The sequence below is a fragment of the Xyrauchen texanus genome, chromosome 9 (genome assembly GCF_025860055.1).
Source record: "Xyrauchen texanus isolate HMW12.3.18 chromosome 9, RBS_HiC_50CHRs, whole genome shotgun sequence".
In the NCBI taxonomy this organism is placed as follows: Eukaryota; Metazoa; Chordata; class Actinopteri; order Cypriniformes; family Catostomidae; genus Xyrauchen; species Xyrauchen texanus.
The window spans coordinates 6,803,809-6,831,598 of NC_068284.1; the positions used below are offsets into that span (position 1 = coordinate 6,803,809).

The following is a 27,790-nucleotide window of genomic DNA, read 5'->3' on the forward strand; positions in this document are numbered from 1 at the left end:
CTTAATTTGTGTTCCTCTGAAGAACAAAAGTCATACAAGTTTGAGATGCATAAGGGGGAGAAAATTAACATTTTGTATTTTTATCACAAGTTTAATTATTTATTTAATTGTTCTTGAATTTATTTTTAACAATTTCATATTTTTATTTTAGACCTGATGGAGTTGAAAGAGGAAAGTCAAGATCTGAATGAAGAGGAGAAACATCAGTATCAGATGCCTGTTGATGTTATTACTGGTGATCAATCTTTTAGTGGCTCACAGACTGAAGAAACCAAATCCAAAAAATCTTTCACTTGTTCTCAGTGTGGAAAGAGTTTCACTCGTCAAGGAAGCTTGAATCGTCACATGAGGATTCATGCTGAAATGCCTCCTTACACATGCAATCATTGTGAAATGAGTTTCAAATGCAAAATATCCCTCCTTAGACACATGCAAGTTCATATTAGAGTGAAATCTTTCATATGCAAGCGGTGTGGGAAGAGTTTCACTCGTCAAGGAAGCTTGAATCGTCACATGAGAATTCATGCTGAAATGCCTCCTTACACATGCAATCAGTGTGAAATGAATTTCAAATGCACAATATCCCTCCTTAGACACATGCAAGTTCACATTAGAGTGAGATCTTTCATATGCCATCGGTGTGGAAAGAATTGCGAAGGTAGAAGAGGTCTTGAAAAACACATGAGTATTCACACTGAAGTGGACAGTTACGTATGCTATAAGTGTGGAAAGAGTTACACGTTGAAACAAAGTTTGAAACGTCACTTGAGAAATCACATTGGAGAGAGGCTTTTCACATGCCGTCAGTGTGGAAAGAATTTCACACAAAAAGGAAGCCTAAATATCCACATGAGAATTCACACTGGAGAGAAGCCTTTTACCTGCCATCAATGTGGAAAGAGTTTCACACAAATAGGGAGCCTAAATATCCACATGAGAATTCACACGGGAGAGAAGCCCTTTACCTGCCATCAATGTGGAAAGAGTTTCAAACAAAAATGTAGCATATATATCCATAAGAGAATTCACTCTGGAGAGAAGCCTTTCTCTTGCTGTCAGTGTGGAAAGAGTTTCATAAAGAAAGCAAGCCTTAAGAGACACACGAGAATTCACACTGGAGAAAAGCTCTTCACATGCCCTCGCTGTGGAAAGAGTTTCAAACGGAATGGAGATCTTAATATCCACATGAGAATTCACACTGGAGAGAAGCCTTTCATGTGTCATCATTGTGGAAAGAGTTTCGCACTAAAAGGAAATCTTAAAATCCACATGGCAATTCACACTGGAGAAAAGCCCTTCACATGCCCTCACTGTGGCAAGAGGTTCTCACAGAATGGAAATCTTAAAATCCACATGAGAAATCACACTGGAGAAAAGCCCTTCACATGCCCTCACTGTGGAAAGAGGTTCACGCAGAATGGAAATCTTAAAATCCACATGGCAATACACACTGGAGAGAAGCCCTTCACATGCACTCACTGTGGAGAGAGTTTCAAATTAAAAAGAGACTTTAATTACCACATTGGAATTCACGCTATTGAGAAACGCTTTCATGTGCCCTCAGAATCAGAACCAGAAGGAGCTTTATTGCCAAGTTGTCTCACAGACTCAAGGAATGTGTCTTCAGTGACAGAAGCTTCCAGTACACCCAAACCCAAAATAGATTATTCCTCTTGGTTTTTAGAATAAATTATTTGACGGAAAACACAATTTCTACACTTAATTTGAACATAATGTAGTAACAATATTTTTATCTGGAGTCGCAAGTTCGAGTCCAGGGCATGCTGAGTGACCCCAGTCAGGCTTCCTAAGCAACCAATTGGCCAGGTTGCTAGGTTGGGTAGAGTCACGTTGGGTTAACCACCTCATGGTCACAATAATGTGGTTCTCGCTCTTGGTGGGACATGTGGTGAGTTGTGCGTGGATGCCGCAGAGAATAGCTTGATGCCTCCACTCGCTTTAGCCAGGGTTCCCACGCATCCTGGAAACCTGGAATTTTGCAGTGCAGTTTTCCAGTCATGGAAAATTAAAAATATACCTAAATGTCCTGGAAAAATAATGATTTGTCCTGGAAAATATTAATATACTGAAACTATTTGACTGTTTTGCTAGCAAGGTTTCCGTTACAAGCACATAAACATTGTAACGATCTAACTCGGAATAAGAGTCAAATACGTATTTGTAAAGTTTTTTTCACTGCTTGCGGCTGTGCATTGAAACAGCATCAGCGGTTATGGGTGCTTAAACACACATGATTGATTACAGCAGCAGCATATCGTGAGCTTGGCAATCATGGTGCAACCGAGGCAGATCTCTTGATTGGTTACAGCTACAACCAATCGCATGCTTTGTTTCAGCGGCGCATGCAAAGAAGCTGCATTCATGGAACTTCTCATTCATAAACAAACTGAATGACCTGGCACTTGTACCGACTGACTGAATGAGAGGGGCATTAATTTACTTCAGCATCGGAATGTGAGTCTACCTTGTTCATCATGGAGAGAAAATGGCAGAAAAGCTATTAATGTGTAAAAGTGACTGATGTTTCTGCACGTTGAGGGGATTTCACATGACTTGTGTCAGTGCTGCTGAATACATTGAAGACTATGAAGTGACGTGTCAGCACAACCTCGGCTCCAACGTCACACCAAAGTGTTTTTCACACACGTTTTGGCTCACAAATGCTGTCTTTGTGTGTAAAAAGCTACATTAAATGATTTAAAATGGTTGAAATTTATGAAGAGATGTTGAACGTCTCATAATTTCCCTCTTCGTCCTTCCGACATACCATCCCCTTTGAAATCAGTGCATTCGCAGCATTCTCTGACACAGCATAAACTCTAGTCAGAGTGGAGGACAAAGAGCCGCTTGACGCTGGTGTTTAGCGAAGCTTTGACTCAACTCATGTGAAATGCACTTTACAATGAAGTAGGGACATCATTGAAACTCAATATTATTATGTCTTTTCTGATAAAAGTCATGTCCAGCAGTTTAAATACTGTAGGAAAATGATACAGTACATCTGCTTTGTTTTTATATTCTACTGAAGTCAGTAGATTTGACATGCAAATTGTAATATTGGTGAAGGTAAGGACGTTATTGATACTCATTATTATTTTTAGACTATTGTTGTCTTTTTGGATGAAAAGTCATGCTCGTCCTGTCACAAACTGTGTGGAAATTATAGATCTGCTTTGTTCTTATAATGCTTAAACACTATAAATTCTCTTGGCAGATTTCAGTCGTGAACATTTCAAATGATTCAATAACTCGCTTATTGCACGTTAGACTTTCCTTTGTTGCCACCTAGTGGCATCTCCAGAAGGGGTAACTAAATTAATCAATTACAAAATGTTACACAATTTTTGTTCCTGGGTAGTAAGTGTTATTTCCTAATTGCTTATGCCTCAAAAGTATAGAAAATGGCTATTATTCCCCACAAAATGTGCTTTTGTGACTAGGACAGTGATATTTTGAAATGTACCTATTTGCAATGAGAAAATGGGTGAATTTGTGTCTTTTTGTTCACAAAGTCAGAAAACAACCACATATGAATCAAAATTAACATGTATTTATACTAAAGTAATACAAAAATGACTACAAAATATTTAGAAGTGAGTAGTTTTTCTAAGATTTTCGATTAAACTAAATTATTTCACGAATCAGCCCCCAAATGTAGTCTCCCATCATGTTCTCATTATACTGTCCTTGGTAGCGGCAAGTATATCAAGTATATCCTGATGGAAGCGCCCGCCTTGCTCCTCCGAGTATGCTCTCATGTTCTTCTTGAATTTATCAAGATGAGCATCAAGGATATGGACTTTGAGGGACATCCCACAGCCCATTGTGCCGTAGTTCTTCACCAGAGTCTCAACCAGCTCCACATAGATTCCGGCCTTCTGATTGCCCAGGAAGCCCCGAACCAAAACAAAGCTGTTCCAAGCAGTGGTGTGGTGGTGGTGTAGTGGTCTAAACCACAAAACTGGTAATCAGAAGGTTGTTGGTTCGATCCCCACAGCCACCACCATTGTGTTCTTAAGCAAGGCACTTAACTCCAGTTTGCTCCGGGGGGGATTGTCCCTGTAAGAAGGGCTCTGTAAGTCGCTTTGGATAAAAGCGTCTGCCAAATGCATAAATGGAAATGGAAATGGAAAGCAGCGCCTGCCATCTCCCCTGAATGCCTGAGGTCGGCATCACCTGAGTATTAACATTTCATGAACTACATTTCATATAATCCTCCAGTCAGACGGATTACTCTTCCACCTGTTTCACTTTAACCCTGTCTATTTAAGTTCCCAGTTTCCACGCATTCAATGCGAAGTCTTGTTTGCCTAGTCTACAATTCTGAGCGTTATTACTATCATTGATTGCCCTGTTTTTTTTATCCGTATTCCCCAGCCTGCTTGTGAGTGTTTTCGATTTATTGAATATGAACATATTTGAGAAACTGAAGCAAGGCACACCAAAATACCCTTTATTTTTGCAGCTAATTCTACATAATTGTGCAGATCATTTTCTATACTTGAATCATTCAAATAGCTTAAGTTGGTGCTTTTAGTTTATTCTTTTTAAAAAATTATCCCTGAAAACATGTCCATCGATTAGTGATTTGTCTCATCTTTTTGGACCCTTGTGAGTTTGCATCCCTGTGAGTTATAAACTTAAGACAATGATGACAGTAGGACCACTAAATAAAACAAATTATTCACACTGGGTTCGTAGTGTGATGATTCAGCCTTAACACCTCGGAATGTGAATACATTTTCAGTAATTAAATGATTGGAGTCATCTTATACTGCAGTTACAACATATAGTATACAGAAAACATGGAATATAGTCATTAAAATGGCATTAGCAATAAACCGCAGAATGTCATGGAATATGACATACTGTATTTGGATGAAAATTAATGTTTGAATGTACATTTAAAATTGTGATATGTCCTAGTGTGCTAATTAAACAAAAGAAAAGTGTCTGATTTAATTTAAAAAAAAAGAAATAATCTGCAAGTGATGCACGCTTTAAAATTAATGTGTAGAGCCGGCTGCTCATACACTGAAAACACCTCATCATGATCATCATGTGTATGCTTGTGTGTGTGAGATGACAGAGAGAGAGAGCACTCTGAAGTGCACAGCACATACATTTATTTAATTAAATTACTGCTTTAAGTGGATTAATAATCAAACTATGGAGCATACTGCTTATCTAGAGGTGAGAAACTTCTGTCAAAAACACAGAAACTACAAAATAAAAGCTTTATTTAAATGGACATGTGTTTTTGCTTAATTTTTACACTTGTTGGGCTTATAAAATGTCCTGGAAAATTGTGGTTTAAAAAGAGTGGGAACCCTGGTTAGGTCTCCTACAAAAGCCCAAAATCATAGGCAAATCGGAGCTCGCTCCCGTGAGTGACAAACGCAATGTATGGATTATCAAAGACACAATCTGAGAGAATCACCGACGCGTCACCAATGTCAGCGAGATATTTAGAATGTAAAATATCTGGACCTGTCTGCGATTCCGAATTGCATAATGTGAAACGTGTTTTGACTGAATACAACTGCAGCGTTGACCTACAGCCAACGAGAGAGCAAGAAACGGGGCACGGGAATTTTCAGTGTGAGGAGTCCTGATGTACCTGTAACAGAACATCAACTAGCATGGTTGCGGTATCAAGAAATCTCATTGGACTGAAGAAATAGAGGAAAAATTTGTGGAACATTGGCAGGAGCACCAGTGCCTATTTGACGAACTGTAACACAACTGGGTGGAGAAAGAGAAGTGTTAAAGAGAAATTGCACATTCTCTTGGACAGTCAGGAAAGCAAATATGTAGGTTTTTCAGTGGGAGGTACTTTTTCATATTGTAACCAATGAAATATATGATGCTTTAAGGTGATTAAAAACATCATAATCTGAAATGCATAACATATGATCATGCATTTGTTTTCGTGTCTAATATCACTTCTCGCGTATACACTGTTGTGAAATGTAATTTGGAGTTCAGGCAGAGTCGTCGGGGATTCGTCAATAGTGAAATGTTTTGTAATGTGTTCACCACTGTCGCCGATTCCTTGTGTAATTAGAAAACCCTATGACTTCCATGATAAGACAGACAGTTGTGTAATATGAACAGTACCACAATCTGACATCTTTGAAAGTCATGTAGTGTGTAGGAGGCAACTGAGATTCGTCCTCCACCACCAGGATTGAGGCGAGTCACTATTCCACCACGAGGACCTAGAGCGCATTTGGAATTGGGCATTCCAAATTGGGGAGAAAAAAATATGTAAGTTGTAGAGATTGGTTACTCAATTTCATACTCAGACTTGAATCAGATTCAAATTTTAATGGACTTTCTTTTTATTTGAGAATTTTTTTTAGTCCTGCCAAGTCCATGACATTTGTGATGCACTGAAAAAGAAAAAAACTAAACAAGAATAGCGACAATGAGAAATAATAGCAAATGGTCAAAGATCAGACAGGTAAGAAGACCTTGGTACAGTGCATCCGGAAAGTATTCACAGCGCTTCACTTTTTACACATATTGTAATGTTACAGCCTTATTCTAAAATGTATTAAATTCATTATTTTTCTCAGAATTCTACAAACAATACCCTATAATGACAATGGGAAAGAAGTTTGTTTGAAATCTTTGCAAATGTATTAAAAATAAAAAACGAATGACATGCACATAAGTATTCTCAGCCTTTGCCATGACACTCAAAATTGAGCTCAGGTGCATCCTGTTTTCACTGATCATCCTTGAGATGTTTCTACAACTTGATTGGAGTCCACCTGTGGTAAATTCAGTTGATTGGACATGATCTGGAAATGCACACACCTGTCTATAAGGTCCCACAGTTAACAGTGCATGTCAGAGCACAAACCAACCCATGAAGTCCAAGGAATTGCCTGTAGACCTCCGAGATAGGATTGTATCGAGGCACAGATCTGGGGAAAGGTACAGAAAAATGTCTGCAGCATTGAAGTTCCCAATGAGCACTGTGGCCTCCATCATCCATAAATGGAAGAAGTTTGGAACCACCAGGACTCTTCCTAGAGCTGGCCGCCCGGCCAAACTGAGTGATGGGGGAGAAGGGCCTTAGTCAGGGAGGTGACCAAGAACCAGTTCCAGCATTTCTCTGTGGAGAGAGGATAACCTTCCAGAACAGACAACGTAAGTGGTGTGCGAGGAAGTGGAAGTGCGGCAAGAGGGCGGGGGTCCATGCTAGGCTAAAAACAAACCCTAGCTGGCCGATTCTCTCCCATCTATCCTGCTCTCAAATGTTTGCTCCCTGGAAAATAAGCTGGACTACATCTGACCCCAGCAGGCTACGCAATGTGAGTTTAGAGACTGCTGTGTCTTTGTTTTCATGGAGACGTGGCTCAGCGACAGAGTTCCGGATGCCGCCATTCAGCTAGAAGGGCTTGCCTCATTTCGTGCAGACAGAAATGCAGCTCTGTGCGGTAAGACTCGTGGTAGTAGCTTGTGTGTTTACATCAACAGCAAATGGTGCAAGAACTCTATGCTAGTCTCTAACTACTGCTCATCGCTGGTGGAGCTTGTAACTGTTAGATGCAGACCTTTTTATTTACCACGGGAATTCACCACTGTTATCATAACCGGAGTTTACATTCCCCCCCAGCGCTAATGCTAAGGAAGCGCTCTGTGAACTGTATGGTGCTATGAGCGAACTGCAGAACGCTCACCCTGATAGACTGTTTATTGTCGCCGGAGATTTCAACTAAGCAAATCTCAAGACAGTGCTCCATAAATTCCATCAGTATGTGGTATGTGGCGCTTGATCTTGTTTACACAAACATCCCAGGCGCATACCGGGCAGAGCCCCGCCCCCACCTCGGCTACTCAGACCACATCTCTGTTATGCTAATTCCAGCATACTGACCGCTCGTCAGACACACAAAACCGATTCAGAAGCAGGTGAAAACCTGGCCAGCAGGAGCCATCTCTGCTCTTCAGGACTGTTTTGAGTGTACTGACTGGCAAATGTTCAGGGAGGCTGCAACACATGGCGACTCTACCAACAGCTACATCAGCAAGTGCATTGATGATGTCACTTTCTCCAAGACCATCACCACACGCTCCAACCATAAGCCGTGGATGACTGCGGAGGTGCGCGTGCTGCTGAGGACCCGAGACTCCGCCTTCAGAGCAGGCGACAAGGCAGCCCTAAGAACAGCGAGGGCCAAACTGTCCCGGGCCATCAGAGAGACAAAGCGTGCACACGCCCAGAGAATCTACAGTCACTTCCAGGACAGTGGTGACACGTGGCGCATGTGGCAGGGCATTCAGGCCATCACCAACTACAGAACAAAATCAGTTGCCTGTGACAAAGATGCCTCCCTTCCAGATGCGCTGAACGACTTCTATGCTCGGTTTGAAGTGCAGAACGACGTGGTGGTGAGGAAGAACACACCTCCTCCCAACGACCAGGTGCTCTGTCTTACCACAGCTGATGTGAGGAAAACTCTACGTAGAGTCAACCCACGGAAGGCTGCTAGACCAGACAACATTCCTGGCAGAGTGCTCAGAGGATGTGCAGACCAGCTGGCAGATGTTCTTACCGATATCTTCAACATCTCTCTGAGCAGCGCCGTCATTCCAACAAGCTTCAAGGCCACCACCATCGTCCCCATGCCAAAGATGTCTTCAGTGTCCTGCCTCAACGACTACCATCCCATCGCACTCACACCAATCATCAAAAAGTGCTTTGAGAGGCCCGTCATGAGGCACATTAATACCCAGCTGCCCCCCTCACTAGACCCACTGCAGTTTGCGTATCGTCCAAACCGTTCAACAGACGATGCAATCGCCACCACCCTTCATCTGGCCCTCACCCACCTAGATAAAAAAGACACATACGTTTGAATGCTGTTCATAGACTTCAGCTCAGCATTCAACACAATCATTCCCCAGCACCTGATTGGAAATCTGAACCTGCTGGGCCTGGACACCTCCCTCTGCAAGTGGTTCACTCTGCTGACTCACGACTGTGCAGCAATGCACAGCTCGAATCACATCATCAAGTTCGCAGATGACACGACCGTGGTGGGTCTCATCAGCAAGAATGAAGAGTCAGCATACAGAGAGGAGGTGCAGCGGCTAACGGACTGGTGTAGAGCCAATAACCTGTCTCTGAATGTCAACAAAACAAAAGAGATGATTGTTGACTTTAGGAGAGCACAGAGTGACCACTCTCCACTGAACATCGATGTCTCCTCTGTGGAGATCGTCAAGAGCACCAAATTCCTTGGTGTTCACCTGGCGGAGAGCCTCACCTGGTCCCTCAACACCAGCTCTATTACCAAGAAAGCCCAGCAGCGTCTCTACTTTCTTCAAAGGCTGAGGAAAGCACATCTCCCACCCCCCATCCTCACTACATTCTATAGAGGGACTATTGAGAGCATCCTGAGCAGCTGCATCACTGCCTGGTTTGCAACTTGCACCGTTTCAGACCGCAAAGCCCTGCAGAGGTTAGTGAGGATAGCTGAGAAGATCATCGGGGTTTCTCTTCCCTCCATTAAAGACATTTACAAAAAACACTGCATCCGCAAAGCAACCAGCATTGTGGACGACCCCACACACCCCTCACACAAACTCTTCACCCACCTGCCGTCTGGCAAGAGGTACCAAAGCATTCGGGTCCTCACGGCCAGACTGTGTAACAGCTTCTTCCCACAAGCCATCAGACTCCTCAATACTCAGAGACTGGTTTGACACACACATCCTTGATGAAAACCTGCTCCAGAGATCTCTGGACCTCAGACTGTGGCGAAGATTCATCTTCCAACAGGACAACAACCCTAAGCGCACAGCCAAGATAACAAAGGAGTGGCTATGGGACAACTCTGTGAATGTCCTTGAGTGGCTCAGCCAGAGCCCAGACTTGAACCTGATTGAACATTATAGTATATTTTTCAATATTCTAGTATGTTTTTATATATCAAAATACTTATATGAGTTTCTAGGCCTTTGTGTGACCCAGGAGAGAGCATATGAGGTTACTAAAAGTGTTGATGCTGCAGAGAACACAAAGAATGTTATATAACCTTGAAAAACAGGTGTATTTCTGTTTTTCAGTTATTATATGAATGGTGTCTTGTATTTTTGCAGCTGGTGTTTTGCTGTTTTTGTTAATTAGTAGTATTCTGACATATATCCTTGATGTACTTCCTTTATGCTGACACGTATCTCTAAAATATATGGTGTGTCTCATTAAAATACAGGATGCACTTCTTACAAAAATACTTTTAATAAGTTAGATATCTCTTATATGATATGTTTCTGGCATGGTGTTTTACCCTGATGAGTTAAATATCTTTGGAGCTTTTATTTTCTTTCATTAAATCAAATGATACTGTGTATGAACAAACAAGGCCGCCTCATTATGAGGGTACACTGAAATGTAGGGCAAAGGTAAAAGGTATGTGATGGGGACATGGCTGTTTGTCTCATACACAGGTGTTTCTAAAATTGATGCACTCTTACCATGAACTATGACATATGTCAAAAATAAGTGGAGTTACCAGTTGATGTATGTTTTTTAAAAAATAATTAGATGGGGATTTTCCACCAATATTTAATTAGTGAGGAAATAGAATATATTGGTGGCGAAGGAAAGAGACAAGGGTAATTATTCTATTGGTCAGAGATAATGGGCAAAAAGATAACAAAAAGGTATATAACTGAGAACTCAGGAGGATAGAGGCAGAACAATCAGCTGACTGGTCTCTTGTTTGTTGGTGATAATAAACTACAACTTTGGCATCTGGAACTCAAGACTCTGAAAGTTTTCTTCAACTTAGAGAAACTCATCGCAATATTCCACGACATAACTTTGGCGCCCAACTTGTGGGGCTGGCATTGAGGTCAAGGGGGCAGAGGTCGCTGGTGGGACGGCTTGCACGAATCGCACAGAAACACCGGTGCCAGAAACTGAGGTAAGCATCTTTGCTTAAGGTGTTTTTGTGTGATCTGTGGTAGCGGGTCCCAGTAAGTGGCTTCCCTAAGCCTTTTGCCAGTCCGAACATAGGATAATTCAAACTAATTGGCTAAAATAGAGAGAGTTCCAGATTTCAAAAATGGGGGGTGGGATTGTTTAAGATAGTGTATTAAAGAAGGTAGAAAAAGCCTGGGGGTGAGTCGAGAAGCGACGGCGCGTGAAAATTCCCGGTTAGGTGCATTTATTCAAGGTTTTGCCAGAAGAGTGGCTGAAAATCCTGTACAGGTGAAAATCCTAACACGGGTGGAGAAGTGAAAATTTGCGCAAAATTCCTCCAGGTGTTAGATTAAGTTATTTATTGCAGTGTTTGACGGAACCTGGACTGTGCAGAAAACGGGGAATTGTTGAACTATGTGCATGTTTAAGATAATGAATAATGTGCATAACTAACTATGTTGTTGGTGCATGTGCTTTCATACTACTAACTGCATTGTCTATGTGTTTTTTCAAATGCATGATCACAGTGCTGATGATGTGTTGTGTGCAAGCGCAGAATAATGCAGAGAATCAGGTGCACCAACCAAGTAACATGAACTAAAAGTAAGGGTAAATTGGGAAACTAAAATGAAGAAAATAATTGTAGAAAAAGATGTGAAAACACCTGATCCTCTGTCTCCCGGACCTGCCTTCACTCACTGGGTGGCTGAATGGCCAGCACTGTGAGTGAGGGGAGGGGGAGATTGGGATAGAAAAAGAAATAGATTAATTGAGGAATAAAAAGAAGGAAAATGTTTTCCATTTGCAGTGAACAAAACTAAAGAGAAAATGCAGAGACCCATGAAATTTGTGAGATGCGAAGACCGACGGGGACCTGAAGAGTGGGAACGAAAATTGGAAAAGACATTGATAGAGTCAAAGGGCATACGTGATCATTTTTGGAGGGAAACAGAGTATGTAGATTACACGGGACAGAAAAGACAATTGACACTAGATAAAAAGAAGGCACTGTTGAGAGGTTTGATTAGGATAGTAAATTTACCAGAATTAGAACAAGAATGGCCTTTTGTAGATTGGTTGGAAGTCACAATGGAGAACTTGTACCTTGGAACCTTTTTAACAGGCATAGAAAGACTTTGCCAGGCAGGATATGGGGAACAGCTGGACACCTTTGGGATAGAAATAAGAAGGTCAGCTAAACAAGTGCAAATCCCTTATCTCAGCACTGAAGTGGCCCATTATTGGGAAACGCTAGAGAGGCCAGTGGGAGAAGGTGTCACAATCTTGAAAAATGTAAGCTTAGAGATATTCAACAGAGTCAGAAATGTATACAGGGAAAGTAAAGTAATATTCAAGGAAAATAATGAGGGGGAGATTGTACCAGCAACTGTAATTGAAGGTACAGTAGGAATGTTTGAGGTAAGAATTTGCCTGGATCCCCCAGCAGAAATAAAGCAGACTCGGCTGGACATATATGAGAGATAGCCAAATAGCCAATAGGGGGCAGGCTTGGATAGAAAAATATAGATATGCATGAAATAAGATAGAGTGCAAAACTTAAGAGTGTATCATTAATAAAGACATTTACAGTAATGTAATTCTTAATGATGTAATGTTCATGTTTAGATAAATATGTAACCACACATGAAAGTAAAAAGCATGAGAAAGATTAAATAGTTAGAAGAATTAATGTATTAGCTTAGACACTTATAACTGTGCTGTGTGTATAAGAATGAAGCAATGTATAAGTATGTTAACCAGATCAAACTTGTATCCAAGTGCATGCATTAAATAAGTAATGTGTAATCATCTCTAAAAATCTTGTAATGAGGGATTGTAATGGGAAAATAAAGCATAAACAAACAAATAGTTGGTTTTGAAAAGAAATAAAGTGAAACCATACAAGTAATAAAAGAGGGAACATAAGCAAATAATAAAATAAAAGACTAAGAAAAATATGAATTAATAAAAATAAAGAGCATGACAAAAGAGTGTAAAGGAAAGAAATAAAAGCTAATAAATAACTATAAGAAGAAGAGATGATAAACAAAAGGGGAATATATAAATAGTACTTATAAATAAAATCAATAGTGTAGCAGGTAAGACTAAGGTAAATGAGCATAATAGTTGATTGTCTCTCTCTCTCTCTCACACAGCATGCTGGGGACTGGGTGTTGGGAGGGAGAGAGGGAGGGCTGCTAGAACCAGAACAAGAGAGCAGTGAAGGGAGGGCTTTTGAGCACGCATAAGAGAGATAGGATAAGATTTCTTGGGTCTCCTCCCGCCTGATAATAACAGTACGGAGGGCTGGCAGTTGATTAGAAAGGGTGTAAAAAGGAAAGAAGGAAAAAGAGGCAAAATGATAATAGATAAAAAGTCAAATAAATTAACCTCATGTTTTACTTTCATGCACTGGGCAGGAGAAGTAATTGCAACAGGTCAAGAGTGTTGTGGAAAAAACCTGGAGCAGTGATTTGATAACCCTGAGGAGTGACATTGTTTGGATACATAATAATCCGTGTGGACTGGGACCAGAAAGGAACCAACAAAGCAACCAAGCAGAACACAAACAAAAAGTAGCAGTATTAAAATATCTAGGAAGAAGGAAATTCCTCAACCCAGAAAAAGCCCAGGGGAAGTCAGGGGTCGGATACTTTTAGTGGTCCTCGTCTGACCAGCCTGGTGAAGATTAGCATAGCAGAATAGAACACTCTGGGGTTAAAGAGGTACTGAATTATTGAAAACATATAGGGATAGTAAAATGGCACCGACACCAATAGATCAGATATGCATGGAGTTCCCAACATATAGAGAGGTGATAAAAGAGATGTCTAGGAAATGGGAAGGAAGACCAAAGGGGCTGAACACAAAGTGGCCAGCAGAGGGAACATTTGATGTAGGGATATGTAGAGAAATGGAAGCATTGATAAAAAATCATAAACCAAAAGATAAGAGCCAGAAGAGGATAATGAAACGAGATAGGGAACTAACAATGCTCCATATGTTCAAGACCAAGGGGATAGAAATAATAAAACAGGAAAGGGAAGGAAAAAAGGTGGATGAAAAAAAGGAGAAAGACCCCTCCCTATGCACCAACAATGGAAACGAAAGGAATTTGCAAATGCCTATGATGGAGTTTAAGGGGGAAGTACACATGGCTGGAGAAATAGAAGTCACTGAGAAAGTGCCAATAGAGCCAGAAGAAGAACCAGCAAATCTATACCCAGATATTAAACTGAGAGGAACTACGAGCCACAATTATGGGGAAGCAGTGGGATCAGAACAAAACAGCACAAAGGGTCTATGGAGTCCAAGTCAAAGGTGGGAAGGGTCAGAAGGATCAGATCGAGAAATGCGCCAAGAACTGTTAAGTCAACAAAGAATGAAGGAAGAATTAAACAAACAATGCCAGGAAGCAATAATGGAAGGAATAAAAGAGTATGCAGAGCAACAGAACAAAGAACAAAGAAAACAACAAGAGCAAGAAAGCACATCTGAAGATGATGATCTAATAGAGACAGATGACATGACAATATCATCAAGAGTGAAAGAAAGTGTGAAAAAGCAGCGGAAAATGAGAGAAGATGTGACCAGCATCAGAGCCAAGTCACAGGAACTATCGGACTCCATGAGAAAGGAAAAAGAGATGCTGGAAAACATGAGAAGGTCAACAAGAAGAAGAGAGCATGTCGCTCCAGACATAGACACCCTGGGACACTGGACAAAAGGAAAGATGAAACAGGTTACAGGACAACTCTATCTTGAAGACATGCCAGAAAAGACTAAGCAAACATGGCAGAGAATGACAGGAAGAATGGTCAGAACTGATGTGGAATCTGATGGAGGGGATGATGAAGAATGGTCAAATGAAGAGGAAGTGAGAAGACCAGTTAGACGACATAACAGGATGATATCATCACAGTGTCCTATTATGATGAAGGGACAGTATGACTGCTATGTGCCATGGGCCAACCATGATCTTGAAGGATTACTGGCAGCCCTCCCTGACATATATGAAGGAGCAGGAAGGTGGATTAGAGATGTTGAGGAGCGAGCAGTAGGAACTCAACTGGCCCTGGGAGACATTAAAGCACTTCTTGCAAGATGCATTGGAGGAGGCAAAATGGCGGAAATACTCGAAAAAGCCAAAGTGGGAAATGCAGCAGATACCACAAAGTATGATGAGATACCATTCAGCAGATGCCGAAATACCATCTGGAAAGCCCTAAGAGAAGAATTTCCCACCAACCTAGACCCAAAATCAATAAAAGGAGAGCCACTGGGAACAACTGAAAACCCGAAAGCCTATATCGAACGAGAGCTAAAGAGATGGAAGCTGGAAATGGAAAAAGATCCAGAAAAGGATCCCTGGATGACAGCTGTGTTCCGAACGGCCATAATAGAGGCTGTGCCTACACCAGTAAAGGAAAAGCTGGAAAACGTGGTGGGGTTAACTACCAAGACACAGAAAGAGTTCTGTGCCCATGTGGTACATGCATTGGAACAACACAGATGGAATGAAGAAAAGCTAAAGCAACAAGAGAGGGACATACGTAAGAAACTGGAACAGTTGCAACTGGAGGAACTAACAGGAAACAAGAAAAGAATTCAAGCAGCAGTAAAAGGAAAAGATGCACCAACCTCTGTAATGGCACCAGTAAATACAGTATTGCAAACTCCGATCGGTACACAGGCTCAGATGGCCTCAAGTGAAACAGTTACACCTATGGTACCCGGCGTACCACCTGCGCCCATGTATCAACCTGTATCAACAATCCAGGTAGCACCAATGGCTACTGTACCAGGTGCTCAAAACCAGATACCCATGCAAAGTCAGGTGATGCAACAGCCCATGCCGACTGTGGTACCAAACCAGATACCCATGCAGAATCAGGTGATGCAACAGCCCATGCCGACTGTGATATATCTTTTCCCCGATCAAATGAATAGAAGATGGAATCAACAGTATCAAGGGGGAAGAGGACGAGGAAGACAGAATTATAATAATGGCCCAACAAATGCATGTTGGGGGTGTAACCAAGTGGGACACCGAAAAAGCGAATGTCCTATGAACCCCTGGCCACAAACGCACCAGGCAGACACCAACAACTGGCAACAAGACCCTCAGCAGCAGCAGCAGCAGCAGGCCCCAGGTCCCGTCAATCCATGGCGCGGACCACCACAAGGTTACTAGGGATGCCTAGAGAATCCTACGGGGAGAGGTCAGCTTCCAATGATATCAACTGATGCTGATCAAGAACCAATAATGAAGGTTAAGATAGAGGGCAAAGTAACACCGGTTATGTTAGATACTGGAGCCACTTTTACGTGTATAAGTCCAAGTTATGCCTCTCACCTCCCCCGGTCTGGAAAATATGTTAAGACAGTAGGATTCTCGGGACAAACGCAGTTGATTCCAATGACGGCTCCAGTAAACATAGAAGTAAAAGGAAAAGCAGTAAACATCCCAATCTTGATATCAGAAAATACACCAGTGAACTTATTGGGAAGAGATGCTATATGTAAAATGAACTTACAGATATGGTGCACTCCAGAAGGAATCTACATTGATGACAGAGGAGTGAAACAAATGACAATGACAAAACAGCCTGACCCTGAACGTCCACAAGCAAACGTATATTGGCTGGGAGATCTAGGAGAAGTGAACAACACAATAGACAAGTGGGGAAAATATATTAAGGCACAGATAGGAGATCCAAATGTATCATTGTACATTAATGTATGATGAAACAAGAAACCCAGAATTGGAGGAAAAGTGGCTGAATGGAACAAAACAACAAGAAATCACCTTGACATCAGAATACATAGTAGTTGGACAGGAGGGAGCAGCACTCAAGATAGAGAATAATGACTTTATAGACAAATGGTTTCAGATACCAGAATCTGTTCCACATGTGACAATCTATGTGAGCAAAGGAAGGGAACAAAAAGACTTAGGACAAATGATGAAGAGAGCAGAAAGGGTACAATGGAAAGGGACAGAAAACCCTCTTATCATGGAATCACTAGATAGAACATTTCTAAAGATCATATGTGCTACCCAAATGATAGGAACACCTAAGGTAGTAGTTATTTCACCTGCTGAAAAACTAGACTCAAAAATGGTAGAGCTAATGGCAGAAATGGAAAAAGTAGTGCCAGTAAAACTATGGTCACGCCATGACACAGATGTGGGGTTAGTACTATCAGCAAATCCAATCCAGATAAAAGTAAAACCAGGAACCCAACCTCCACGAAAACAGCAGTATCAACTTAAACCAGAGGCAATATTGGGGATTAAAAGTACTATTGAAGGGCTACTTAAAGCAGGAGTACTAATAGAAACATCAAGCTGTTGTAATACACCTATACTTCCAGTAGCAAAGGCAAATAAAGCAAAGTGGCGATTAGTACATGATTTGAGGGCAGTTAATGAAGTAGTAGAGGATTGGCCTGCAGAAGTACCCAACCCGCATACTCTGCTGACTAATGTTCCTCCTGCTGCTAATTATTTCACTGTAATTGACTTGTGTTCTGCCTTTTTCAGTATTCCTTTAGCAGAGGAAAGCAGACAGCTCTTTGCATTCACCTATCAAGGTAAACAATTCACATACACACGACTACCACAAGGATTCAAGCACTCACCTCATGTGTTTAATCAGGTATTAAAAACAGACTTAGAGGATCTAAGAATAGACAGCACATTGATCCAGTATGTGGATGACTTATTGATCTGCTCACCAACACTGGAGCAGTGCCATCAGGATACTATTAAGGTCCTTATTAAACTAGCTGAAGGGGGTCATAAGGTATCAAAAGAGAAGTTACAGTACTGTTTACCCCAGGTGGAGTATCTGGGACGAATTATTGCACATCAGACTAAAGCAATATCGCCAAGTCAGTTGGAGGGTATAAGTAAAGCGCCGCAACCACAAACAGTGGGGCAAATGATGACCTTTTTAGGGATGACAGGATTTAGTTCAGATTGGATAGAAGACTATGCTATAAACAAACCCCCTGCGAGAACTAATGAAGCAAACAGGACAGCAAAATCTTAGAAGTAGGCTAACCTGGGGTGCAGATGCACTGGTAGCTTTTGAATCACTGAAAAAGGAACTGCAAACAGCACCTGCACTAGCAAGCCCGGACTACACTAAGCCGTTTCATTTGTATGTAGCAATAGAAAAAGTGGTTATGCATCAGCAGTGCTGATGCAGGAACTGTGTAGTGGAAGGAGAAAACAACCCATAGCGTATTATAGCACAAAATTGGACAGTGTAGCCCAAGGATACCCGCCATGCTATCAGGGATTAGCAGCAGTTTATTTTGCATATGAAAAAGCCTCCACAATAACTATGGGATATCCAGTGGTGATCTACACTCACCATAAGATAATAGAGCTAATAGAGAATGGGAAATTTGTACTAACACAGGCAAGATGTTTAGCATATTCAACATTGCTGACATACCCAGATGTAACTATAAAGAGATGTACCACTGTAAATCCAGCAAACTATATTCCCTTGGAGGATGAAGGAACACCACACGATTGTGTGGCAAATTCGTTAGCATTCACACGGTTGAGGCCTGACCTGGAATCAATACCAATGGTTGAGGCAGAAATAGAATACTTTGTTGATGGATCTTGCTTTAAGGACCATTTGGGAAATCATGCTGGGTTTGCTGTGGTAAAAAAGCAGGGAGATTCTTTTGTGCCAATTGTGGTTCAGCATTGCGAACAGCCATGCTCAGCACAATTGGCAGAATTAAAAGCATTGACCAAAGCCTGTCTACTCGCAAAAGATCAAAAAGTAAATGTATATACAGACTCTGCATATCGCATGGAGTGTGTCATTTGTTTGGTGCAGTTTGGAAACAGAGAGGGTTCAAAAGAGTGATGGAACACCAATCCAGCATAAAGACCAGATAATCAGATTAATTTCAGCAATGATGAGTCCAAAAAGACTGGCTATAGTCAAATGCCAGGCACACAAAAAAGGCAAGGATTTTGTTATTAGAGGAAATAATGCTGCGGACGAACATGCCCGAGAAGCTTCAGGATGCAAAGTAGCAATAATGGCACCACAAGTGATATTACAGGTCCAGCCAAGTTTGGCAGATATAGCACGGATGCAGCTTCAAGCTGGCCCACCTGAATTAGCACAATGGCAGCAGAGGGGGGCGACAAGGGACGTTAATGGAATATGGAGGTCACATGAGGGGCAGATATTGGCTCCAGTAGCACTTCTAAATATGTTAATTCCTGATGCGCACGGATTTGACCACTGTGCAAGAGGCGAGGTAGTGAGGAAGATAAAACAGGCTACTGTTTAAGAGCTACTGGTCGCCATACTTGCAGGCCTCAGTAGATGAGTTTTTGGCAGGCTGTGAAATTTGTGAAACACACAATGTCAGGAAAGGTACGACCGCTCCATTAGGTCATATTCCAGCACCGGAGGGCCCGTTCAAACATCTAGTGATGGACTATGTAGATATGATAAAACCAGTCAGAGGCAAAAGATATATGTTAGTAGTAATAGACAGATTCAGTAGATGGGTAGAAGCAGTTCCCTCAGCCGACCAGGGAGCACAAACAGTGATTAAATTCCTAACAAGAGAAGTTATCCCAAGGTTTGGAATACCGTCGCAAATTAGCTCAGATAATGGCTCGGCATTCATTCAGAGGGCAGTAAAAACAGTCATACAGCAGCTGAGAATAAAACAACGACTAGGGTGTGTCTACCATCCGCAGTCTCAGGGGATGGTGGAGAGGGTAAATGGGAATTTCAAGGCAAAGATTGTGAAAATCTGTCAAGAAACAAGACTTAATTGGGTTGATGCGCTTCCGTTGGCATTAATGAAATATCGCATGCAAACAAATAGGATTACTAATCTAACCCTGCATGAAATGCTGACAGGAAGGCCTATGCCAGTGCCTTATCTGAGAGGACCTTATGAGGGTCCATCATTGGAACAACTAGAAATGGAATTGAAAGCATATATGAGACAATTGACGACAATACATGGAAAAATCTGTTTGCAGGAACAAAGAAGAAATCCTAGGCAGGAAGAGAATGCACCTTGTTCAATTGCTCCTGGAGATCTTGTGTACCTGAGAGTGTTTAGAAGAAGGTGGAATGAGCCAAGACGGGAAGGACCTTATGAAGTGGTGCAGGCAACCCCAACAGCAGTAAAGGTGAGAGGAAGTAACACATGGTATCATTTAAATCACTGCACTAAAGTACGTAGGAGAAACCTACCACAAAATCAGGAACCTGAAACCGAAGAAGAAGAGGAGCAACAAAGAGAGGATCAAGCTCACGAGGTTGAAGACCTACAAGTACCAGATAGAGACAACGAAGAAGAGGAAGAAGGACAACAAACGAATGTAGGGGAAGAGCACACTGAGGCAGAGGAAGAATCTGAAGAACGTGCCACAGTGGAGCAGGACAACACAGAAAGAGAAACGGAAGTACATGTCGCAGAAGAACAGGAACAAGAAGGTGAAGAAAGAGAAAGACAGGAGGAAAGTGCTTACCTTGCTGCACCAAATACGGAAACAGCTGAAGGATATGAAGCAGACCAACAGAGGCATCCGTGGGAGGACATATTGTCGGAGGCAGAGGACAGGTTGGGGGATGAAGGAGGTACTGTGGATAATGATATTGATGATGTATTTGGGACAGGTATTTCCCCCGATACAGGGCCTACCGGGGAAGCAGCGCAAGAAGACCCAGACTCACCCGGTGAAGGACCGTCAGAGCGACCATGGTATGATGACTTCCCTACAATTGACACCTCAGAACTTATGTCTTTCTTCCCAGAATAAGCAAGGACAAGATGTTATAGAACAAGAAATTTGACAGAAGAGAGCATCTGGAGCATTGAACGAAGGTGAACCAAAAAGGACAGAAGCATAGTTAACCAAACTAAGACAAAACCCTTAGATTTAATATATGATTGGGAGCCCATAGAGACAGCAGGAGTAGAAGAACTATTACAACATGCAAATCAAAACGACTGGTATAGATGGGCCAAATATACGGTTAAGCAGGCAGAGATGACAAATTGTGTAATGTGCTCACCCTCACCGTTGAAGAAGTTGACAGTAGTTCTGAATCAGTATGATTACAGACACTGCGCCAAGTATTATGCCAAAAATTGTGGTACCACAGGAAGAACAGTGTTCTGCCCAGCGGAATGTTTGGCATTCCTAGGTCACCCAGAATATGAAAAGTATAGTAAACTAATAGGGTGGGGAGATGAATGTAGGAAATTAGACATACGCGTGGATAACAAGCATAAAGAAAGTCCATCATCATTTACTATTAATCAACAACTGGAATATGAATGCTTTAACAGGACCAAGGGAAAAAATAATGTAGGACAGTTTAAGGGCAATTACGCAGCAATATGGCATTTAGACGAAGAAATGTTTTCCAACAATAATGTAATCAGATTTGGGGACCACATTATGCGACAGCAACATTAGGACAGAACTTTACTGCAAATATAACCCCAGGATGCTTAGGTGTAGTGGTGGTCATTGCCTTACAGGATGTGAAAATCAAACCTTAGTATCTCCTTCGGTAAAGATTCATCAGGAACAAACAGAAACCATAGCGGACTACTTTTGGTTATGTGGGGAGGTCAGTTGAAAACCTCTCTACCTAAAAACTGGAAAGGGCTGTGCGCTAGAGTAAGGTTACTACAAGAGGTAACTATGGTAGAGTGGGATCTCTCTGAAATCCAAGCTGCACCAAATCCTTTTGTAAAACAACAAGCAAGGGTGAAAAGAGCATACTCCCCAGATCCGGATGTTTATTTGGATGCAATTGGTCAACCAAGGGGAATACCAGAACAATTTAAAGCTAGGAATGAAATTAAATCAGGCTTTGAGTCAATATTTGTATGGATAACGGCAAACAAAAATTTAGAGTGGATTAATTATATTTACTATAACCAACAGAGGTTTATAAACCATACTGATGAGGCATTGGAGGCATTAGGAACACAATTAGCGGCAACTAGTAAAATGGCATGGCAAAATCGTCAAGCACTAAATTGGTTATTGGCAGATAAAGGAGGAGTATGTGTTATGTTCGAGCAGATTGCTGTACATACATACCAAATAATACATCCCCAGAAGGAGCTTTTACTCAGGCAATGAAAAAACTGCATGACCTCAGAAAGGAAGTTAAATCTAATGCAGGAAGAGATCAGATGTTTGGCCAATGGTTCGATGATCTTTTGGATCATGGAAGTTGGGCTTAATGAAACTAGGTATAATGATCGTTATAGGACTGACCCTATTTGCATTGTTGTTTTGCTGTGTCATACCAGTTCTAAGATCAATAATGGCTAGAACAGTGGCTAAGCAAATGGTGACTGTATCAATGATGTCAACGCAAACAGGGATAGAAACTAGATACTGTACCATTGGACCAGGATTGGATGAACTTGATGAGATTTACTGAGAAGCAATTCAGAAATAACACTAATTTAAGGGGAATTTTATTCTTGAACACTTTTCTCATGTTTTTGATAGTAAGGGAGATAGCATGATTATTGTACTTTCATTTTACATGACAGAATAGACAGCATCTCAAGAAAGGAGTTAGAGGGTGTTTTGTTTGTTATTTTTGACATGTTCCCCTATTACTTTCAATATAACCCATTACTTATAATAATTAACAAAGTTTATATTACGATATATTTAATCAAGTAGAAGTAGTATTGATGATGATTATGTTCAAGAAAATATAGTTGTGAAGTAATTGCCAAGAGAAGATATTGTAAGGTATGGCGGAGGATCAGTGGCCTTAACAGATTCACGAACAAACAAGAACTTACTGTTAAAAACCCCCCTAATTACTGAAATAGCGCCAACCAGTCTCCACAAGCACAATAAATGTATTGACAAAGAGACAATGAACTATTGACAGAGAACCGCATGTGACATCCGCATGTTCACCACGTGCTTATCGTGTGGACAGGAAGGGGGAAACTTTGAACGTAAAAATGTGTGTGTGTGTGTGTGTGTGTTTCAGTTAAACACAGAACTGCATATTGCTAATGAAATACGTGTAATCCCTGTATGTTGTGTATTTCTGAGGTATATCAAACTCGTTAGAACTGTTTCGTTGTGTGTTTTAAACTCTGAGGCCTCATATTTAATAGCCTCAGTGTATATTCCCTTATTAAGTGTACTAAATATACTTTTCTTGGTATCAAATTAAACCTTACAATTTGGCCTAGCTGAATTCGAATATAAGATCTCTGTAGAATGATATTACGCGATGTTTTACTATCTTTTGAGTCATTCAGCCCAAAATCTCTTACTGTCATAAACATGCAAATGAGCTTTGACAAAGGAACTCTTTCATGCCCAGAGTAAGGGAGACTTTTACGACCTCCAAAGGAATGTTCAGAGAAGTGCTGACCCTCACTTCATTCTCTTACTGAGAAAGAGAAATGAACCCTGTTAATCCTATATATATATTCTATATATCCATGTGATAAATATTGACATGTATCTAATGTGCCATCTCACATTTTCCCTTAAATGTGCTTGATCTATGTTTTCTTGCAAACTAATGGGTTAATGTTTCAGACTTTGCATACTATGGTTAACCAAAATCATATGTGTGGCATATTTGGTCTCTATAACTTGGTATTCTGAAGATTGAAATGACTGTGTACATGATATGTCGATAACAACAACATATTAGTATTACAAGTATGTTTCCTATTTTCTTTCTTGCACATGCAATGGGCAATTTTACAACAAAGAGCAATAAACCAAATTCCCGCCTAGAACTCAAACCCTTCTTATTGGTCGAGCCAATGAGAGGTGGGACCTGTTTCCTGAGGGTATAAAATTGCTGCGCCCACTAGCTCCCCCGCTCTCTCTCTCGCTCTTAGCCCTCTCTCTTGTCGCTATCTCTTGCTTTCTGGTTCTCTGAGCCTTGTGCTCTCTCACTCTCTCGCTGAATGATGCCAAACTAGTAGGCCCCAAGGACTCCCAAGCGTGCGCCAGGCTACCTACGGCCTTGTCTCTGACTCCCACTGGTTCTCTCTCTCTCATCAAGACAACATCATCAAAGATCAACTCAAGCCATCAACAAATTGCATCAGGACAGTTTAATTCAAATGGGACATGCAAGTATCAAACTTAGTCTCATTATTTGATACATTAAGTATCCTTAACCCCTTTCTAAAAAGGGCGTGTCAGAACTAATATGATGGTTTGCTCAGGCTGTTGATCTGCTGAACTTCAAACAATGCTATAACTTCTTGCCTTCCTGTATTCTGCTTCAGCCCTCTTTCCCTTGGTAAACTGTATGAATGTATGTATATGTATGTTAGAGTAGTTTAAATGTTTAGTCTAGTTAATAAAGTCTTGTTCATGTCACATGTAAAGTTGTCTGTGTCTCAAGCTCATATCTAAAGTCACTAATCATAGATTTTGACTACTTGCTCTTAATACTTAGTAAGAAAGACATTTCCTTGCCCCGAAATGTACATTTCTATTAATTAATTAATTAATAACCAAAATTGAGTGTTCACGGGATGAACCGAGTATTTGGTTGTAATGTTAATGTAGCTACATCAAGTTAACCCGATTAACTGATCCAAATATTCATAATTGATTATAACAAGTTATGATTGATTATTAATATTTCATAGAGCTGATTCGCTACCTAATGGTGGAAGAATATAGAGCTGATTCAGCTACATAATGGTGGAGAATGTGCGGCATGATTAAACAAAGGTTATGAGCTTTAACCACTGTCAACTTAAAAGTGTGCATTGAATAATTCCGGTCAGAATAGGACATGACATGCTGAAACGGCATTTGCTTCACTAGTTGCTGGCTTGTTTGGATGCGGATAAAGTGATGGCTTGAATTGACATCTCTACTGTAATTGAAAGAGTCTTAACACATTTAAGCATATTTTCAAAAGGTATCAGTGTACTGAGTAATATGATTTTAGCGGAGAAACCCTAATTTCAGTATTAAAGTGTAAGTCTGTTTTGATGAAGGAATCTCAGCTCAGCGGCATGTAAACTGTACCAGAATTGATTGCTTAACCTGTTTCTGAGGAAGAAATCTCAGTACAGTGTTATATAAATGTAGATTTGGGCGATGCTCCCTTTTCACGGTATAAAGGCCTTACAAATTATAGTTAGATTGATGTCCTTCATCTAAACTTTATCTGTGCATCTAAAAGGCTTAGCTTCCTGGTGATCAAAACTGTGTTTCACTCACTGAAACTCTGAAGTGCATTGGTTCCCATGACAACGACTTGTCACAGGAAGTGCTCACTCCAGATAGCACGTGTTTCCTTCCGACGCCATTTTGTAAACAAACCAGCCTAGGTGGCTAAGCTAACCCAACTTAGCAGCCCCTTAGCTTAGGCTAAGCTAACTAATAGCTTCAACAGTTAGCTGCTAGCATAATTTACATGAAGCCTTTATCTACAGCTTGTGTGCATGCAGAGTGAAGTGATCTAAACCATTTTCCTTTAACCCCATTTCTGGTTTCTGAATTCTCACTTTCTCTTTCCTTAACTTTAATTCTTCTCATCTAACTTCACCTGCACCTTTCAGGTGCATCCCTTACTGAACGCTGTTCAGCTAAATTTGCAGTTACTTTGTTAATTAAATCTAAAACTTAATTACATGTAAACTGTTTAGATGGAGAATAATTTTCATAGTTATTGGGAACTTTCAATGGCACGTTGACTAAACTTTATAGAGGGACAAACACATTGTGTGGTCTTGAACACGCAACAGCTGTGACCAACTATAGAATGATGTCCAAAGCAAATCTAATTGTTAATCATCAGTGCTATTGATTATTCCCAATACAAGGTTATTCTGCTATTTTAATCACTTCTTCAAGTCTTTTTATTATTTTTACTAATAATAGAAGTCAGCTATTCATTTTCCCATTTAACCCTCTTGGTCTAGTGTAGTTTATTTCCCCATAAAACTGCAAAAGTAACTAGACATACTTTTCTTCTCGATTTTGTGTTTATTTGCAACAAGTTGCTTAAATTTTATGAGCCAGCTACACTAGTAATCTAGACGATTTCTATGGCATAATTTTGAGCACCACTAATATACACAATCTAATAGGAAAGCTCTTTTCTTCCTCTTTCTTTCTCCTCTTCATGTGTTCAAAGATCAAGCCTGTTGTATGCTATCAGTAAGTGCTGATAAATAATTTGACCCAAAGAAACATCTTAAGTCATTTATTAAATCTAGGCTTACGCTCTTTTAGCAAAGCCACTCAGATCCACACAAATCTGAGCATCCTGCTATTTGCAGCTAAGATAGTAATAATCAGGAACACATTTCAATTGTTAACCACACCTAGCAAAACCTAGCTGTACATTATACACCTTGCTGTCTCACTTTGCCTTTAGCTCCAAATTCTGTTTGATCTTGCATTAGTCTCTTGCCCTTACTCTCACCAGAAGTGTGCCAAAATGTTGCAGATGCTTAGCCTAACTGCCCAGATGGCAGGCCAAAAGGACTGACTAGGTGTTTTGAGGAACACCCTTTTATCCATGGCTGCTGACGACCTTCAGCAACAGAACAAAAAGCAACTGGAAAACGAGGGAAAAGAACTAATGACAGACGACTCAAACCAGAGGTATGAGCACAAATATCTGACTGAGGTTATCGTCCTGGCCCACAACCTCACAGGTTTGAAACAGGAGGTAAACAACCTCCAACGCCAGATCACTGAGTCCCAAACGGAGCTGACACATGCTAAAAACCGCATAGACCAGCTAGAGATGGAGGCTCAGGACAGACACAAGGACCCTGGCAGAAGGGAGTCACAGGAGGTAATCCACAGACTTCAAGCAGCTCTGACAGCTGCTAAACAACAAGAGCAGTTGGAAAAGACAGCTAGAGAGCACCTGGAAAAGGTACTTTTTCACAAAGATTCACTGTTAAAAACAGCAAATTCTGAACTCTTGGACAAAGATGCCAGAATCATGGCCTGTGAAGGTCAACTGAATGTGTCCAGAGCTGAAGTTAAAGTGCTGACTCAGCAGCTGGACAACACCAAAGATGAACTTGACATGGTCCAACGAGAACTGAGACACTCTTACCTGCTGCAAAAGGAACCACAGCAGGAGAGACATCTCACTCCCCACTTGCAATCAGCAGAGAAACCTCCCCAGCCAAGCACAGATTTACAAAGGGGAGACAAACCCCTATGCTTAACACGTCATCGGACAGTTTCCTTAAAGCTTCTGCAGCCGCGGAAGGAAGAGGATTGATTCAGACGAATTTTGAAACGACACGTGTAGCAACACTCAAAGACCTCAACCGAATGGCCAGACATATCCCTGCATTTACACCAGAGCTTGCAGGAGACCACGACGTCCACGCTTACCTGCGAGACATTGACTTTCACCTGCAGTCTTTGATGAGTGTGAACCATCAAGATAGACTTCATCTGATCTGGATCACATCCAGCCCAGAGTTGCGACGCTTTCTGGGTCGACAGCCAGAAAACATCCAGTCTAACTACCAGCAGCTGAAACAAGCCATCATAAGGGAATTCTCAGAGTCTAAAAACGGACTGATCGCTGCCCTAGACACCAAACAGGGTCAGCATGAATCTCCCTATGTTTACTACCACAGACTCAGACGAGCTTACTCGAGCTCAGCAACAAACCTGGGATGGAGGAGGACACCAGCTTCAAGAGCCTTTTCCTCCGAAACCTCCATCCTATGGTAAGTCACCATTTAGGCATTATGGCCTGCCCCCACACAATGCCTATCCAACAACTGCGTGAC

The 27,790-nt window shown here is 41.2% G+C and overlaps 2 protein-coding genes across 12 annotated transcripts in view; both read left to right on the plus strand.

Moving 5' to 3' along the window:
- The window catches only part of LOC127649570 (gastrula zinc finger protein XlCGF57.1-like), a 73,877-nt gene extending 68,614 nt beyond the window's left edge, over nucleotides 1-5,263 (plus strand). For all 10 annotated transcript variants that reach the window (XM_052134742.1, XM_052134738.1, XM_052134734.1 and 7 more), the window contains one exon: nucleotides 152-5,263. In XM_052134742.1, coding sequence (XP_051990702.1) covers nucleotides 152-1,689 — 1,538 coding nt within the window. In that variant the 3' untranslated portion in view covers nucleotides 1,690-5,263. The remainder of the gene's footprint in view (nucleotides 1-151) is intronic.
- Nucleotides 1-27,790, plus strand: part of LOC127649572 (gastrula zinc finger protein XlCGF8.2DB-like) — a 125,340-nt gene that overhangs the window by 54,013 nt on the left and 43,537 nt on the right. The window lies entirely within an intron of this gene.